General features: G+C 48.8%; 1 protein-coding gene across 11 annotated transcripts in view; it reads right to left on the bottom strand.

The window, feature by feature from the left end:
• Positions 1 to 16,604, bottom strand: part of LOC134980775 (protein SIX6OS1-like) — a 987,982-nt gene that overhangs the window by 876,214 nt on the left and 95,164 nt on the right. For 2 of the 11 annotated variants that reach the window (XM_063947742.1, XM_063947731.1), the window contains exon 3: positions 578 to 665. The exons of the other annotated variants lie outside the window; for them this stretch is intronic. Coding sequence is in view for 1 of the 2 variants with exons in the window: in XM_063947731.1 (XP_063803801.1) it covers positions 578 to 583 (6 nt within the window). In the remaining variant the exon portion in view is untranslated. The remainder of the gene's footprint in view (positions 1 to 577; positions 666 to 16,604) is intronic. 11 annotated transcript variants of the gene reach the window in all.

Below are 16,604 nucleotides of genomic sequence, written 5' to 3'. Positions count from 1 at the left end.
GTGGCAGCGTGCTGCAGGAATGTACGCTCGCTGTGGTGGGGCTTGCGAATAGTTCCCTCAGGAGCTAGTGTCCTGTCAGCGGGGAACGGGACCATTAACCCTTCAAGAGGTTGGCCCGTTTCCCCCCCAAAGTCCCACAAAACAGGCAGGCTGGTGCCATCCAGTCCTGCCTGAAAATAACAAACAGATAAAATAAATGCAGGAAACTCTTCAGGAGCTTCCAGTGACGTGACTGGCTCCTCCGGGCACATTGTCTAAACCGAGTCTGGTAGGAGGGGCATAGAGGGAGGAGCTAGCACACACTATCAAATTCTTAAAGTGCCCAAGGCTCCTAGTGGACCAGTCTATACCCCATGGTACTAAATGGATTCCCAGTATCCCCAAGGACGTAAGAGAAATTAATATAAAGTAGAGATGAGCAGTGGAACAAGCAATTTTGCAGAGGTGTGAACATCCAATGATGTTTTCCATAATGCGATAGTACGGATGGTATAAAGGTTAGCATTACTGCCTCACAGCACTGCGGTTGTGGGTTCGATTCCCACCACTGCGTGGAGTTTGTATATTCTCACCATACCTGCATGGGTTTCTTCCAGGTACTTCGCTTTCCTCCCACAGTCCAAAAATGTACTGGTAGCTTAATTGGTTCCGGACAAAAACGAACACTATGGGGAAAATAAGAATTTACTCACCGGTAATTCTATTTCTCGTAGTCCGTAGTGGATGCTGGGAACTCCGTAAGGACCATGGGGAATAGCGGGCTCCGAAGGAGGCTGGGCACTCTAGAAAGATCTTAGACTACCTGGTGTGCACTGGCTCCTCCCACCATGACCCTCCTCCAAGCCTCAGTTAGGCACTGTGCCCGGACGAGCGTACACAATAAGGAAGGATTTTGAATCCCGGGTAAGACTCATACCAGCCACACCAATCACACCGTACAACTCATGATATGAAACACAGTTAACAGTATGAAACAATAGAGCCTCTCAACAGATGGCTCAACAATAACCCGATTTAGTTAACAATAACTATGTACAAGTATTGCAGATAAACCGCACTTGGGATGGGCGCCCAGAATCCACTACGGACTACGAGAAATAGAATTACCGGTGAGTAAATTCTTATTTTCTCTGACGTCCTATTGGATGCTGGGAACTCCGTAAGGACCATGGGGATTATACCAAAGCTCCCAAACGGGCGGGAGAGTGCGGATGACTCTGCAGCACCGAATGAGAGAACTCTAGGTCCTCCTCAGCCAGGGTATCAAATTTGTAGAATTTTGCAAACGTGTTTGCCCCTGACCAAGTAGCTGCTCGGCAAAGTTGTAAAGCCGAGACCCCTCGGACAGCCGCCCAAGATGAGCCCACCTTCCTTGTGGAATGGGCATTGACAGATTTTGGCTGTGGCAGGCCTGCCACAGTATGTGCAAGCTGAATTGTACTACAAATCCAACGAGCAATAGTCTGCTTAGAAGCAGGAGCACCCAGCTTGTTAGGTGCATATAGGATAAACAGCGAGTCAGATTTTCTGACTCTAGCCGTTCTGGAAACATATATTTTCAGTGCCCTGACAACGTCTAGCAACTTGGAGTCCCCCAAGTCCCTAGTAGCCGCAGGCACCACAATAGGCTGGTTCAGGTGAAACGCTGACACCACCTTTGGGAGAAACTGGGGACGAGTCCTCAATTCTGCCCTATCCATATGGAAAATCAAATAAGGGCTTTTACAAGACAAAGCCGCCAATTCTGATACTCGCCTGGCAGAAGCCAAGGCCAATAACATAACCACCTTCCACGTGAGATATTTCAGATCCACGGTTTTTAGTGGTTCAAACCAATGTGATTTTAAGAAACTCAACACCACGTTGAGATCCCAAGGTGCCACAGGAGGCACAAACGGGGGCTGACTATGCAGCACTCCTTTTATAAATGTCTGAACTTCAGGTACTGAAGCTAGTTCTTTTTGAAAGAAAATCGACAGAGCCGAGATCTGTACCTTAATGGAACCCAATTTAAGGCCCATAGTCACTCCTGCTTGCAGGAAATGCAGAAATCGACCTAGTTGAAATTCCTCTGTTGGGGCCCCTTCGGCCTCACACCATGCAACATATTTTCGCCATATGCGGTGATAATGAGTTGCTGTAACCTCTTTCCTGGCTTTAGTAAGCGTAGGAATGACTTCCTCCGGAATGCCCTTTTCCTTCAGGATCCGGCGTTCAACCGCCATGCCGTCAAATGCAGCCGCGGTAAGTCTTGGAACAGACAGGGCCCCTGCTGCCGCAGGTCCTGTCTGAGTGGCAGAGGCCATGGGTCCTCTGATATAAATTCTTGAAGTTCTGGGTACCAAGCTCTTCTTGGCCATCCACGAGTATCGTTCTTACTCCTCGCCTTCTTATTATTCTCAGTACCTTTGGTATGAGAGGCAGAGGGGAGAACACATAAACCGACTGGTACACCCACGGTGTTACCAGAGCGTCCATAGCTATCGCCTGAGGGTCCCTTGACCTGGTGTAATATCTTTTATAGCTTTTTGTTGAGGCGGGACGCCATCATGTCCACCTGTGGCCTTCCCCAATGGTGTACAATCCTATTGGAAGACTTCTGGAGGAAGTCCCCATTCTCCCGGGTGGAGGTCGTGTCTGTTGAGAAGATCTGCTTCCCAGTTGTCCACTCCGGGAATGAACACTGCTGACAGTGCTAAAACATGATTTTCCGCCTATCAGAGAATCCTTGTGGCTTCTGCCATCGCCATCCTGCTTCTTGTGCCGCCCTGTTGGTTTACATGGGCGACTGCCGTGATGTTGTCTGATTGGATCAGTACCGGCTGGTTTTGAAGCAGAGGCCTTGCCGGCCTCAGGGCATTGTAAATGGCCCTCAGGTCCAGAATATTTATGTGTAGGGAAATAACCTGACTTGACCAAAGTCCCTGGAAGTTTCTTCCCTGTGTGACTGCCCCCCAGCCTCAAAGGCTGGAATCCATGGTCACTAGGACCTAGTCCTGTATGCCGAACCTGCGGCCCTCTTGAAGATGGGCACTCTGCAGCCACCACAGTAGAGATACCCTGGTCCTTGGAGACAGGGTTATCAGCCTATGCATCGGAAGATGCGATCCGGACCACTTGTCCAACAGGTCCCCCTGAAAAGTTCTTGTATGGAACCTGCCTAATGGGATTGCTTCGTAGGAAGCTACCATTTTTCCCAGGACTCGCGTGCAATGATGCACCGCTACCTATTTTGGCTTCAGGAGGTCTCTGACTAGAGATGACAACTCCTTGGCTTTCTCCTCCGGGAGAAACACTATTTCTGGTTTATGTCCAGAACCATCCCCAGGAACAGTAGACGTGTCATAGGAACCAGCTGTGACTTTGGACTGTTTAGAATCCAACCATGCTGTTGTAGCACTTTCCAAAATAGTGCTACCCCGACTACCAACTGCTCCTTGGACCTCGCCCTTTTAACGAGATTGTCCAAGTACGGGATAATTACAACTCCCTTTTTTCGAAGGAGTATCATCATTTCGGCCATTACCTTGATAAAACACCCTCGGTGCCATGTACAGTCCAAACGGCAGTGTCTGGACTTGGTAATGGTAATCCTGTACCACAAATCTGAGGTACTCCTGGCGAGGATGGTAAATGGGGACATGCAGGTAAGCATCCTTGATGTCCCGGGAGACCATGTAATCCCCATCGTCCAGGCTTGCAATAACCGCCCTGAGCGATTCCATCTTGAACTTGAATTTTTTTATGTATGTGTTCAAGGATTTTAAATATAAAATGGGTCACACCGAACCATGCGGTTTCGGTACCCCAACCCGTGTGGAATAGTAACCCCGTCCTTGTTGAAGTAGGGGCACCTTGAGTATTACCTGCTGGGAATACCGCTTATTAATTGCCTCTAGCACAGCCTCCCTGCCTGAAGGAGTTGTCAGCAAGGCATATTTTAGGAAACGGCTGGGGGGAGACATCTCGAATTCCAGCTTGTACCCCTGAAATACTACTTGAAAGAAACAAGGATCCACCTGTGAGCGAGCCCACTAATTGCTGAAATTTTTGAGACGGCCCCCCACCGTACCTGGCTACACCTGTGGAGCACCCGCGACATGGTGTGGACTCACAGGAGGCGGGGGAAGAATCTTGATTCTGGGAACAGGCTGACTGGTGCAGCTTTTTCCCTCTACCCTTGTCTCTGTACAGAAAGGAAGCGCCATTTGACCCGCTTGCTTTTCTGAAGCCGAAAGGACTGTACCTTTGTCTGTGAGGAAACCGGAGGTAAAATTATTTCTTCCCAGCAGTTGCTGTGGATACGAGGTCCCAGAGACCATCCCCAAATAATTCCTCACCCTTATAAGGCTCTCTATGCGCTTTTTAAGTCAGCATCACCTGTCCAGTGACAGGTCTCTAATACCCTCCTGACAGAATGGACATTACATTTATTTTGGATGCCAGCCGGCAAAATATCCCTCTGTGCATCCCCCATATATAAGACGACGTCTTTAATATGTTTTTATGTTTGCCAACTAGTATCCCTGTTTGACAGGGTCACCGACCACGCTGCAGCAGCACTATCTGCAGGTCTCAGTCTAGTACCTGAGTGTGTAAATACAGACTTCTGGATAGCCTCCTGTTTTTTATCAACAGGTACCTATTAAAGTGGCCGTATCCTAAGACGGCAGTGCCACCTTTTTTGACAAACGTGTGAGCGCCTTATCCACCCTAGGGGATATCTCCCAGCGTAACTTATCCTCCTGGCGGGAAAGGGTACGCCATCAGTAACTTTTTATAAATTACCAGTTTCTTAACGGGGGAACCCACGCTTTTCACACACTTCATTTATTCATCTGATGGGGGAACAAAACACTGCCTGTTTTTTCTCCCCAAACCTAAAACCCATTTTTAGAGGTGCTTGTGTTAAAGTCAGAAATGTATAACACATTTTTTATTGCCGGGATCAAGTCACGGATGTTCCTAGTGGATTGTGTATATGTCTCCACCTTGTCGACACTGGAGTCAGACTCCGTGTCGACATCTGTGTCTGCCATCTGAGAGAGCGGGCGTTTTTGAGCCCCTGATGGCCTTTGAGACGCCTGGGCAGGCGCGGGCTGCGAAGCCGGCTGTCCCACAGCTGTTACGTCATCCACCCTTTTATGTAAGGAGTTGACACTGTCGGTTAATACCTTTCACCTATCCATCCACTCTGGTGTCGGCCCCACAGGGGGCGACATCACATATATCGGCCTCTGTTCCGTCACCATATAAGCCTCCTCATTCAACATGTCGACACAGCCGTACCGACACACCGCAGACACACAGGGAATGCTCTAAACGAGGACAGGACCCACAAAAGCCCTTTGGGGGGACAGAGTGAGAGTATGCCAGCACACACCAGAGCGCTATATAATGCAGGGACTAACTGAGTTATGTCCCCTATAGCTGCTGTTTTTATATATAATGTATACTGCGCCTAAATTTAGTGCCCCCCCTCTCTTTATTAACCTTTTGTAGACTGCAGGGGAGAGCTAGGGAGCTTCCTTCCAGCGGAGCTGGGAGGGAAAATGGCGCCAGTGTGCTGAGGAGATAGGCTCCGCCCCTTTTTCGCGGCCTATTTTCCCGTTTTTTATGGAATTCTGGCAGGGGTATTTACCTCATATATAGCCCCTGGGGCTATATATTGAGGTATTTTAGCCAGCCAAGGTGTTTTTATTGCTGCCTCAGGGCGCCCCCCCCAGCGCCCTGCACCCTCAGTGACCGGAGTGTGAAGTGTGTGAGAGGAGCAATGGCGACAGCTGCAGTGCTGTGCGCTACCTTGGTGAAGACAGAGTCTTCATGCCGCCGATTTTCCGGACCATCTTCTTGCTTCTGGCTCTGTAAGGGGGACGGCGGCGCGGCTCCGGGACCGAACATCAAGGCTGGGCCTGCGGTCGATCCCTCTGGAGCTAATGGTGTCCAGTAGCCTAAGAAGCCCAATCCGGCTGCAAGCAGGCGAGTTCGCTTCTTCTCCCCTTAGTCCCTCGCTGCAGTGAGCCTGTTGCCAGCAGGTCTCACTGAAAATAAAAAAATCTAAGACTATTACTTTCTAAGAGCTCAGGAGAGCCCCTAGTGTGCATCCAACCTCGGCCGGGCACGAAATCTAACTGAGGCTTGGAGGAGGGTCATGGTGGGAGGAGCCAGTGCACACCAGGTAGTCTAAGATCTTTCTAGAGTGCCCAGCCTCCTTCGGAGCCCGCTATTCCCCATGGTCCTTACGGAGTTCCCAGCATCCACTAGGACGTCAGAGAAAATGTAATAGGGTGTGAGAATCAGAAAGTGAAAGATTTTGGTAAAACTCTCCTGTTGGGGCATGGCCTGGCTGCTGCTGGAGGCAGACATATCCTGTGTGTGCTCCTGCAATCTGTGGCACTAAATCCCAAAAACCTCCTTCCCCTGGGTGCCTCTCCTATCTTTGGCACCATCCCTGCCTCCCCTGACCCCTCTGGTGTGAGCTACGGAATCGGGGAGCAAGTTCCGGAGCTCCTGCGGATTGTGGCCTACCAGCAGCCCCCAGACCGGGGCCTCGATTGTCCCTCCGGCCCAGCGCGTGCCTCCAATGCCGCAGAATCGGGACGCAGATCTCTCTTCAGCCTCCTGGTGCCTGTACTGCTGCTGGACGCCATAGGGAGACATTTCCTGCTGCATCTGCCTGCTTCCTCTGCTGGGGATTTGTGGAGTCTTGGGCGCCCTGACGGAAGCACGGGACGCCCGGCGGACATTTTGGATGGGACCTGGTGCGCAGATGGATCCCCTGCATGTTCCCAGCGTGCAAGGTGAGCCTAATTTGGAGCCTTAATTTGGAGCTGGAAGGCCCCCACACTCCCTGGTGCTTGCCCCTGGAGCCTTTGCTGTCTCACAGCCTGTTGCATTCCTTCACGGGGACCCACGCTGTGCTGCCTCATCTCCCTGCATTACCTCCCTCCCTTCAGACTCTGCTGTGCTCCGCTCCTACTAGTCCCTTGACAGGGGCTTGCAGGGATATTCTGCAGATTGGGTGCTCTATTATATAGTGTTCACAGGGAGACTGTTCAGATCCTATGATAGAATACCTTTCATATTGCTCTGCCTGATAGACTATGCTCTCCACCTTGTTCCCTGTGTGCCTTACAATGTCTGCTGCATCATGAATATGTCCACATTTTAATGGAGGGAACATGAAGAGTGACATCCCCTTCCTCGTATGTCAGCCTTTTTCCTTTTTCCCACCTTGTGATATGAGAGAATTTCATTCTATTAGCACTATGCCGAGACGACGTGCTAATAAATCCGCTGCGGCCACCCCAGTCAAGTCTAAATCTACACCTGCGGCTGCCTCACACCACCTTTTCGGAGCCCTGTCACCTGTTGCGCATACTTCCTTGTCACGTACATCGCCTATAATGGCCTCTGACGGCTCGGAGGGTGTACGTACCCCGGAGACCCTTTCTCCATCCATTCAATCACAGTCTCAATTGGGGAGTCCAGAGATTATGGAAATATTGACCCACCTCCATACCCTTCCTACTAGGCATGATTTACAACATGACTTGCAATCTCTAGAACAGAGAATTCAGGAAGCGATCAAGATTCGGATGGACTCTCTCCAAGCTGACTTGACTTGACGCATGGTCTCTCTTGAGGAGCACAAGGATACAGTCGACTCCAAATTGTCTGATGTTGATACCATGATTGCCCGTCAGAACCGCCTCCTGATTGATATGCAAATGAGGCTTGATGATCTGGATAATCGGGGGCGTCACAATAATTTGCGGGTCAGGAGCGTGCCTGAAGACGTTCCACAAGACGGCATCGTCGATGCACTTACGAAGATTTTTAATGAGGCACTGGGGTCGGACCCTAATGAGGCGATCAAGTTTGATCGTGCTCACAGGACTCTGCGTCCCAAGGGTTTATCCTCAGAACGTCCTAGGGACATTATTTGTCGCTTACACTTCTTCAGCGTCAAAGAACAAGTCATTGATCATGCACGCAGAGTCAAGGAAATTGACTTCAATGGGAGCTCTATCCAAATATTTCAGGACCTCTCTTGGAATACCCTGCATCAACGTCGACTACTTCGCCCACTTGTTGAGGAGCTCCGCAAGAGAAATCTTAAATACCGGTTGGGGCACCCCTTGAGTGTTATCGTTCTCCATGATGGTATTACTCACACAGTTCAGATGCCTGCGGATGTCCCGCCATTTTGTGAGGCCTTGGGTCTTCCTTCAGTTGCCTTGCCAAATTGGTTAGACCTATCTCTCTAATCAGCACTGCCTCAACCTAGACGGGAGAGATGGCAAACACCTTGTACTTCCAGGAGGCGGAGGCGCAATTCTCAGGTTACGGAAGATGCTGATGTCCCCTGAGACGGTCTCACCCTACTTTGCTAAGAATCCTTATTATGTTTGTGTACTTGGTTCTTCCTCATAATGGAAGGATTACCAGTTCTCATACTGACGTTTACTGTAGATGTTAACCACGTGCATACTACAAATCCTTTTGAATGTATTTAAGTCTCGTTTACTTTATACCATTGCATTTTATGCGGTGATAGATTTGTCTCTTTCTCCTTATTGTTCTCTTCCTCACCCTGCTATCTTTGCAAATTTTTTATGTTAACAGTTTGGACTGCCCTCCAGTTTTTCGACAGGTTCTAAATTTTTCTCACATGTTACCAATGTTTGGAGTGCCAGATATACCTTAGCAATGTTATTTCAGGATCCCTTTTTATAGGGGACGTTTAGATGTCACTACTCACTTTTTCCCCCCTGAACTCCCCCGTTCTTTTCTCTGTTGTATATATGACGACTATGAACCCAGTCGGAATTTCCATGGCATCTTCTACAGGGTTTGTTCTTCTCTTTGTCTTCTTTTCTCTTCTGTCCACTCGGCCTGGGAGGGATACTCTCTCTGAATGTTACGTCCCTATAAGGTTTTCTAATGGCTAAGCTTAAACTACTATTGAATAACGTAAAGTGCCTTAATGTGCCCGAGAAACGCGCCAGTCTGTTACATACTTTACACATGGATAAAATAGATATAGCTTTTATACAGGAGACTCACTTTAAAAAGGGTTGTGCTCCTCGTTTGTCTTCTAGGTATTACCCTACTGGGTATTTTAACAACTTTTCAGGTGCTAAGACCCAGGGTGTTGCCATTCTTTTCTCTAAAATTTCTCCAACTGTTACACACAGGTGGTCTCGATTGGTGATGGACGAGGCCTACTGGTGAAGGTAACCATTTCGTCAACGCTATACACTTGTCAACCTGTATGTACCTAACACTAGTCAAACTAACTTTTTACGTAAATCCCTTGAACACATTGAATCTCTTATTGAAGGAGTACTGATTGTTGGTGGGGATTTCAATTGGGCTCTTGAACCGCTCTTAGACACGTCTACCGGGGCTCCTCGAGCTTCATTACAGGAAGTGAGAAGGTTTAGAGAGATTTTACATAAATTCCAACTAGTTGACTCCTAGAGGCTATTACATCCTGCGGAGAGAGATTATACTTTTTATTCCTCCACTCAAAAGGTCATACTCTCATATTGACTATTTCTGTATAAACCACTCCCAGTTAGATGTCCTACTTGAGGCCACCAATGGCCAGATTACATGTTCGGATCATGCCCCGATTACCGTCACTTTGTACACCGCTGGTGCAAGGCCTCGACAGTGGCATTGGAGATTAAATGAGCAACTCCTGACCGACTCTCACTGTAAAGCTCAACTAATGGGTTTTATAGAGGATTATGTTGCATCCAATGTCACGGCCGATGTTTCTCCCATCACGATCTGGGAAGCCCATAAACGTGTAGTACGTGGCCATAGTATCCAGCTGGGAACGCATCTCAAAAAACAGAAATTAGAATGCAGAGAAGCCTTTTTGACTAAAATTAAATCTTTGGAGATAGCCAATAAAACTTCTGGAGACTCAGATATCTTTGTTCAATTGCAAAATGCTAGAACGTCCCTGAATTCCTTACTTAATGATGGGGTGAAAAGGGCGTATAGGAGGTGCAGGCATACCTACTTTAGATGGGGTAATAAGCCTGGAAAGATGCTGGCAAGGGCCCTCCGAGCACAGAGAGCTCGGACATGCATCCAAAAATTGAGGGATTCCTCTGGAACTGTTTATGCTACGGAGGAGGAGATTGCCTCCATTTTCCAGGAGTATTACTCGGAACTATATAATCTCACTCGGGCCCGTACGGGCTCCCTCACTGCGTCTCATAAGGCAGATATTGCGCAGTTCCTTGCCGATATTGATTACCCTTCTCTCCCTGAGGCGGTGATGCACGCTCTTGACTCCCCATCACGGCTGAGGAATTAAGAGAGGCCTTTTCCTAGTGGGAAAAGTCCAGGACCGGATGGATTCCCAATCACTTATTACAAGGCTTTTCAGGAACAGTTGGTTCCCCTCCTCCTGAAGGCGTGTAATGCGGTTTCCCCCCAGACGCAGTTCTCCGATTAGTCTCTTTCTGCGCATATTACCATAATTCCCAAAGAGGGAAAGGATCCTTGTACAGCGTCCAGTTATAGACCTATATCTTTATTGAACGTAGATATTAAGCTCGATGCCAAATTAATGGCTGGTCGTCTGAAGCCCCTTCTCACTAGCCTCATCCACTCTGACCAAGTAGGTTTTGTTCCAGGGCATGAGGCTAGGGATAATATGATTAAAGGTTATTGACTTGATCTCGTATGTGTCTACAAATAACATTCCCTTAGTTCTTCTGTCAACTGACGCGGAAAAGGCGTTTGACAGAATTGACTGGGACTTTATGGAGGGGGTGCTACTCAACTGTTGTGGAAGAGGCTGCGGGTTAAGCTTAATATTGCATCACCAATATCCCATTTGACTCCCATTGTGCATAATCCCTCATTTCTACCAGGTACTGTGGAAAGGGCCACTGCTTCTTGGAAGTTGGCGGGGGTCACTAGGATATATGATTTTTTACAGGGGGGGCCGCATCAAATTCTTTGAGACATTGTTAGTGGAATCAGGCCTTCATAAATCGGATTATTGGTTCTATATACAGGCCCGACAATTCATTTCCTCTTTCAGGAGACTAGACACGTGGGTCAAAGAGCAGACTATGTTTGAGAAACTTTGTTTGCAACCGCAATCTCTCACTCATACTATCTCCTACATATACCAAATTCTCTTCTCAGCGGTCCTGCCCTCTAATACGACTTATCAAGTGCAGTGGGACAGAGATTTTCTACTTACGGGGATAGCAGCGAATTGGAATAAGGTGTATCAAGTAACCAGCGCTTGCTCCACCAGTATGGACGTAGGGGAGACCCAATTTAAACTTATCTAGATGGTACCATTGCCCAACTGTTGTCCATAAACACTGTCCCGGGGTGTCTCCAATGTGTTGGAGATGTGGCACAGAACTGGGCTCACTGACACACATTTGGTGCGACTGTTTATCGATAGTCCCATTTTGGGAATGAATTCAAAAGATAGCTGCTGAGGTGTTGGGCTTCCCTGTCCCCTCGGGACCTGATTTCTGGTTACTCTCCCATACCGATATTCCTATCTCTAAGAAATACTTATTAAGGCACATGAATAACGCTGCTAGAGCAGTTGTCCCAGTTCGTTGGCGCTGTGTGGGACTGGTGCCAACATATGGACTTTTATCGGTCTATTCCACACCCGAAAAAATAAGAATTTTCTCACCGGTAATTCTATTTCTCGTAGTCCGTAGTGGATGCTGGGGACTCCGTAAGGACCATGGGGAATAGACGGGCTCCGCAGGAGACTGGGCACACTATAAGAAAGATTTGGTACTACCTGGTGTACACTGGCTCCTCCCTCTATGCCCTTCCTCCAGACCTCAGTTAGGATACTGTGCCCGGAAGAGCTGACACAATAAGGAAGGATTTTGAATCCCGGGTAAGACTCATACCAGCCACACCAATCACACCGTATAACTCGTGATATTAAACCCAGTTAACAGTATGAAATATAACTGAGCCTCTCAACAGATGGCTCAACAATAACCCTTTAGTTAGGCAATAACTATATGTACACAAGTATTGCAGACAATCCGCACTTGGGATGGGCGCCCAGCATCCACTACGGACTACGAGAAATAGAATTACCGGTGAGTAAATTCTTATTTTCTCTGACGTCCTAGTGGATGCTGGGGACTCCGTAAGGACCATGGGGATTATACCAAAGCTCCCAAACGGGCGGGAGAGTGCGGATGACTCTGCAGCACCGAATGAGAGAACTCAAGGTCCTCCTCAGCCAGGGTATCAAATTTGTAGAATTTAGCAAACGTGTTTGCCCCTGACCAAGTTGCAGCTCGGCAAAGTTGTAAAGCCGAGACCCCTCGGGCAGCCGCCCAAGATGAGCCCACCTTCCTCGTGGAATGGGCTTTCACTGATTTATGATGCGGCAATCCAGCCGCAGAATGCGCCAGCTGAATTGTGCTACAAATCCAGCGAGCAATAGTCTGCTTAGAAGCAGGAGCACCTATTTTGTTGGGTGCATACAGGATAAAAAGAGTCAGTTTTCCTGACTCCAGCCGTCCTGGAAACAAATTTTCAAGGCACTGACTACGTCCAGTAACTTGGAATCCTCCAAGTCCCTAGTAGCCGCAGGCACCACAATAGGTTGGTTCAAGTGAAAAGCTGATACCACCTTAGGGAGAAACTGGGGACAAGTCCTCAATTCTGCCCTATCCATATGGAAAATCAGATAAGGGCTTTTACATGACAAAGCCGCCAATTCTGACACACTCCTGGCCGAAGCCAAGGCCAACAACATGACCACTTTCCACGTGAGATATTTCAGATCCACGGTTTTAAGTGGTTCAAACCAATGTGATTTTAGGAAACTCAACACCACATTGAGATCCCAAGGTGCCACAGGAGGCACAAAAGGGGGCTGAATATGAAGCACTCCCTTTACAAAAGTCTGAACTTCAGGCAGTGAAGCCAGTTCTTTCTGGAAGAAAATCGACAGAGCCGAAATCTGGACCTTAATGGAACCCAATTTTAGGCCCATAGTCACTCCTGACTGTAGGAAGTGCAGAAAACGACCCAGCTGAAATTCCTCTGTAGGGGCCTTCCTGGCCTCACACCACGCAACATATTTTCGCCAAATGCGGTGATAATGGTTTGCGGTTACTTCTTTCCTGGCTTTTATCAGCGTAGGAATGACTTCCTCCGGAATGCCCTTTTCCTTTAGGATCCAGAATTCAACCGCCATGCCGTCAAACGCAGCCGCGGTAAGTCTTGGAACAGACAGGGCCCCTGCTGTAGCAGATCCTGTCTGAGCAGTAGAGGCCATGGGTCCTCTGATAACATTTCTTGAAGTTCCGGGTACCAAGCTCTTCTTGGCCAATCCGGAACCACGAGTATCGTTCTTACTCCTCGCCGCCTTATTATTCTCAGTACCTTTGGTATGAGAGGCAGAGGAGGGAACACATACACCGACTGGTACACCCACGGTGTCACTAGAGCGTCCACAGCTATCGCCTGAGGGTCCCTTGACCTGGCGCAATATCTCTTTAGTTTTTTGTTGAGGCGGGACGCCATCATGTCCACCTGTGGCCTTTCCCAACGGTTTATCAACAGTAGGAAGACTTCTGGATGAAGTCCCCACTCTCCCGGGTGTAGGTCGTGTCTGCTGAGGAAGTCTGCTTCCCAGTTGTCCACTCCCGGAATGAACACTGCTGACAGTGCTAGTACGTGATTTTCCGCCCATCGGAGAATCATTGTGGCTTCTGCCATCGCCACCCTGCTTCTTGTGCCGCCCTGTCGGTTTACATGGGCGACTGCCGTGATGTTGTCTGATTGGATCAGAACCGGCTGGTTTTGAAGCAGGGGCCTTGCCTGACTTAGGGCATTGTAAATGGCCCTCAGTTCCAGAATGTTTATGTGTAGGGACGACTCCTGACTTGACCAAAGTCCCTGGAAATTTCTTCCCTGTGTGACTGCACCCCAGCCCCGAAGGCTGGCATCCGTGGTCACCAGGACCCAGTCCTGTATGCCGAATCTGCGGCCCTCTAGAAGATGAGCACTCTGCAGCCACCACAGTAGAGACACCCTGGTCCTTGGAGACAGGGTTATCAGTTGATGCATCTGAAGATGCAATCCCGACCACTTGTCCAAGAGGTCCCACTGGAAGGCCCTTGCATGGAACCTGCCGAATGGAATTGCTTCGTACGAAGCCACCATTTTTCCCAGGACTCGTGTGCAGTGATGCACCGATACCCGTTTTGGTTTTAGGAGGTCTCTGACTAGAAATGACAGCTCCTTGGCTTTCTCCTGCGGGAGAAACTTTTTTCTGTTCTGTGACCAGAATCATCCCCAGGAACAGTAAGCGTGTGGAAGGAACCAGTTGTGACTTTGGAATGTTTAGAATCCAGCCATGCTGTTGTAGCACTTCCCGAGATAGTGCCACTCCGACCAGTAACTGCTCCCTGGACCTCGCCTTTATTAGGAGATCGTCCGAGTACGGGATAATTAAAACTCCCTTTTTTCGAAGGAGTATCATCATTTCTGCCATTACCTTGGTAAACACCCTCGGTGCCGTGGACAGTCCAAACGGTAGTGTCTGGAATTGGTAATGGCAATCCTGTACAACAAATCTGAGGTACTCCTGGTGAGGAAGGTAAATTGGGACATGCAGGTAAGCATCCTTGATGTCCAGGGATACTATGTAATCCCCCTCGTCCAGGCTTGCAATAACCGCCCTGAGCGATTCCATCTTGAACTTGAATCTTTTTATGTATGTGTTCAAGGATTTCAAATTTAAAATGGGTCTCATCGAACCGTCCGGTTTCGGTACCACAAACAGTGTGGAATAGTAACCCCGTCCTTGTTGAAGTAGGGGCACCTTGATTATCACCTGCTGGGAATACAGCTTGTGAATTGCCTCTAGCACAGCCTCCCTGCCCGAGGGAGTTGTCAGTAAGGCCGATTTGAGGAAACGGCGGGAGGGAGGCGCCTCGAATTCCAGCTTGTACCCCTGAGATACTACTTAAAGTATCCAGGGATCCACCCGTGAGCGAACCCACTGATCGCTGAAATTTTTGAGGCGGCCCCCCACCGTACCTGGCTCCGCCTGTGGAGCCCCACCGTCATGCGGCGGATTTGGAAGAAGCGGGGGAGGACTTTTGTTCCTGGGAACCTGCTGCGTGGTGCAGCTTTTTTCCCCTTCCTCTGCCTCTAGACAAAAAGGACCCGCCTTTTCCCCGCCTGTTTTTCTGGGGTCGAAAGGACTGTACCTGATAATACGGCGCTTTCTTAGGTTGTGAGGGGACATGGGGCAAAAATGCTGACTTCCCAGCTGTTGCTGTGGAAACAAGGTCTGAGAGACCATCCCCGAATAACTCCTCACCCTTATAAGGCAAAACTTCCATGTGCCTTTTAGAATCTGCATCCCCTGTCCACTGCCGAGTCCATAAGCCTCTCCTAGCAGAAATGGACAATGCACTTATTCTAGATGCCAGCCGGCAGATCTCCCTCTGTGCATCTCTCATGTACAAGACTGAGTCTTTTATATGCTCTACGGTTAGCAATATAGTGTCCCTGTCCAGGGTGTCAATATTTTCTGACAGGGAATCTGACCAAGCAGCAGCAGCAGCACTGCACATCCACGCTGAAGCAATAGCTGATCTCAGTATAACACCAGTGTGTGTATATATAGACTTTAGGATAGCCTCCTGCTTTCTATCAGCAGGTTCCTTTAGGGCGGCCGTATCCAGAGACGGTAGTGCCACCTTTTTAGACAAACGTGTGAGCGCTTTATCCACCCTAGGGGGAGTTTCCCAACGTGACCTATCCTCTGGCGAGAAAGGGAACGCCATTAGTAATTTTTTTGAAATCACCAATTTTTTATCAGGGAAAGCCCACGCTTCTTCACACACTTCATTTAATTCTTCAGATGGGGGAAAAACTATTGGCAGTTTTTTCTCCCCAAACATAATACCCTTTTTTGAGGTACCTGGGTTTATATCAGAAATGTGTAAAACCTCTTTCATTGCCTCAATCATGCAACAAATGGCCCTAGTGGACATTAAATTTGACTCATCGTCGTCGACACTGGTATCAGTATCTGTGTCGACATCTGTGTCTGCCATCTGAGGTAGTGGGCGTTTTAGAGCCCCTGATGGCCTTTGAAATGCCTGGGCAGGCACGAGCTGAGAAGCCGGCTGTCCCGCATTTGGCATGTCGTCAAATTTTTTATGTAAGGAGTCGACACTTGCACGTAATTCCTTCCATAAGTCCATCCACTCGGGTGTCTGCCCCGCAGGGGGTGACATCACATTTATAGGCATCTGCTCCGCCTCCACATAAGTCTCATCAAACATGTCGACACAGCCGTACCGACACACCGCACGCACACACACACAGGGAATGCTCTTAAAGGAGACAGGACCCCACAAAAGCCCTTTGGGGAGACAGAGAGAGAGTATGCCAGCACACACCAGAGCGCTATATAATGCAGGGACTAACTGAATTATGTCCCCTATAGCTGCTATAATATTTACTGCGCCTCAAATTTGTGCCCCCCCTCTCTTTTTTACCCTTTTCTGTAGTGTAGACTGCAGGGGAGAGTCAGGGAGCTTCCT

The sequence above is a fragment of the Pseudophryne corroboree genome, chromosome 12, assembly GCF_028390025.1.
Source record: "Pseudophryne corroboree isolate aPseCor3 chromosome 12, aPseCor3.hap2, whole genome shotgun sequence".
Taxonomy (NCBI): Eukaryota; Metazoa; Chordata; class Amphibia; order Anura; family Myobatrachidae; genus Pseudophryne; species Pseudophryne corroboree.
Note: the sequence above shows the minus strand (reverse complement) of the source record. Positions and strands in the feature narration are given on the sequence as shown.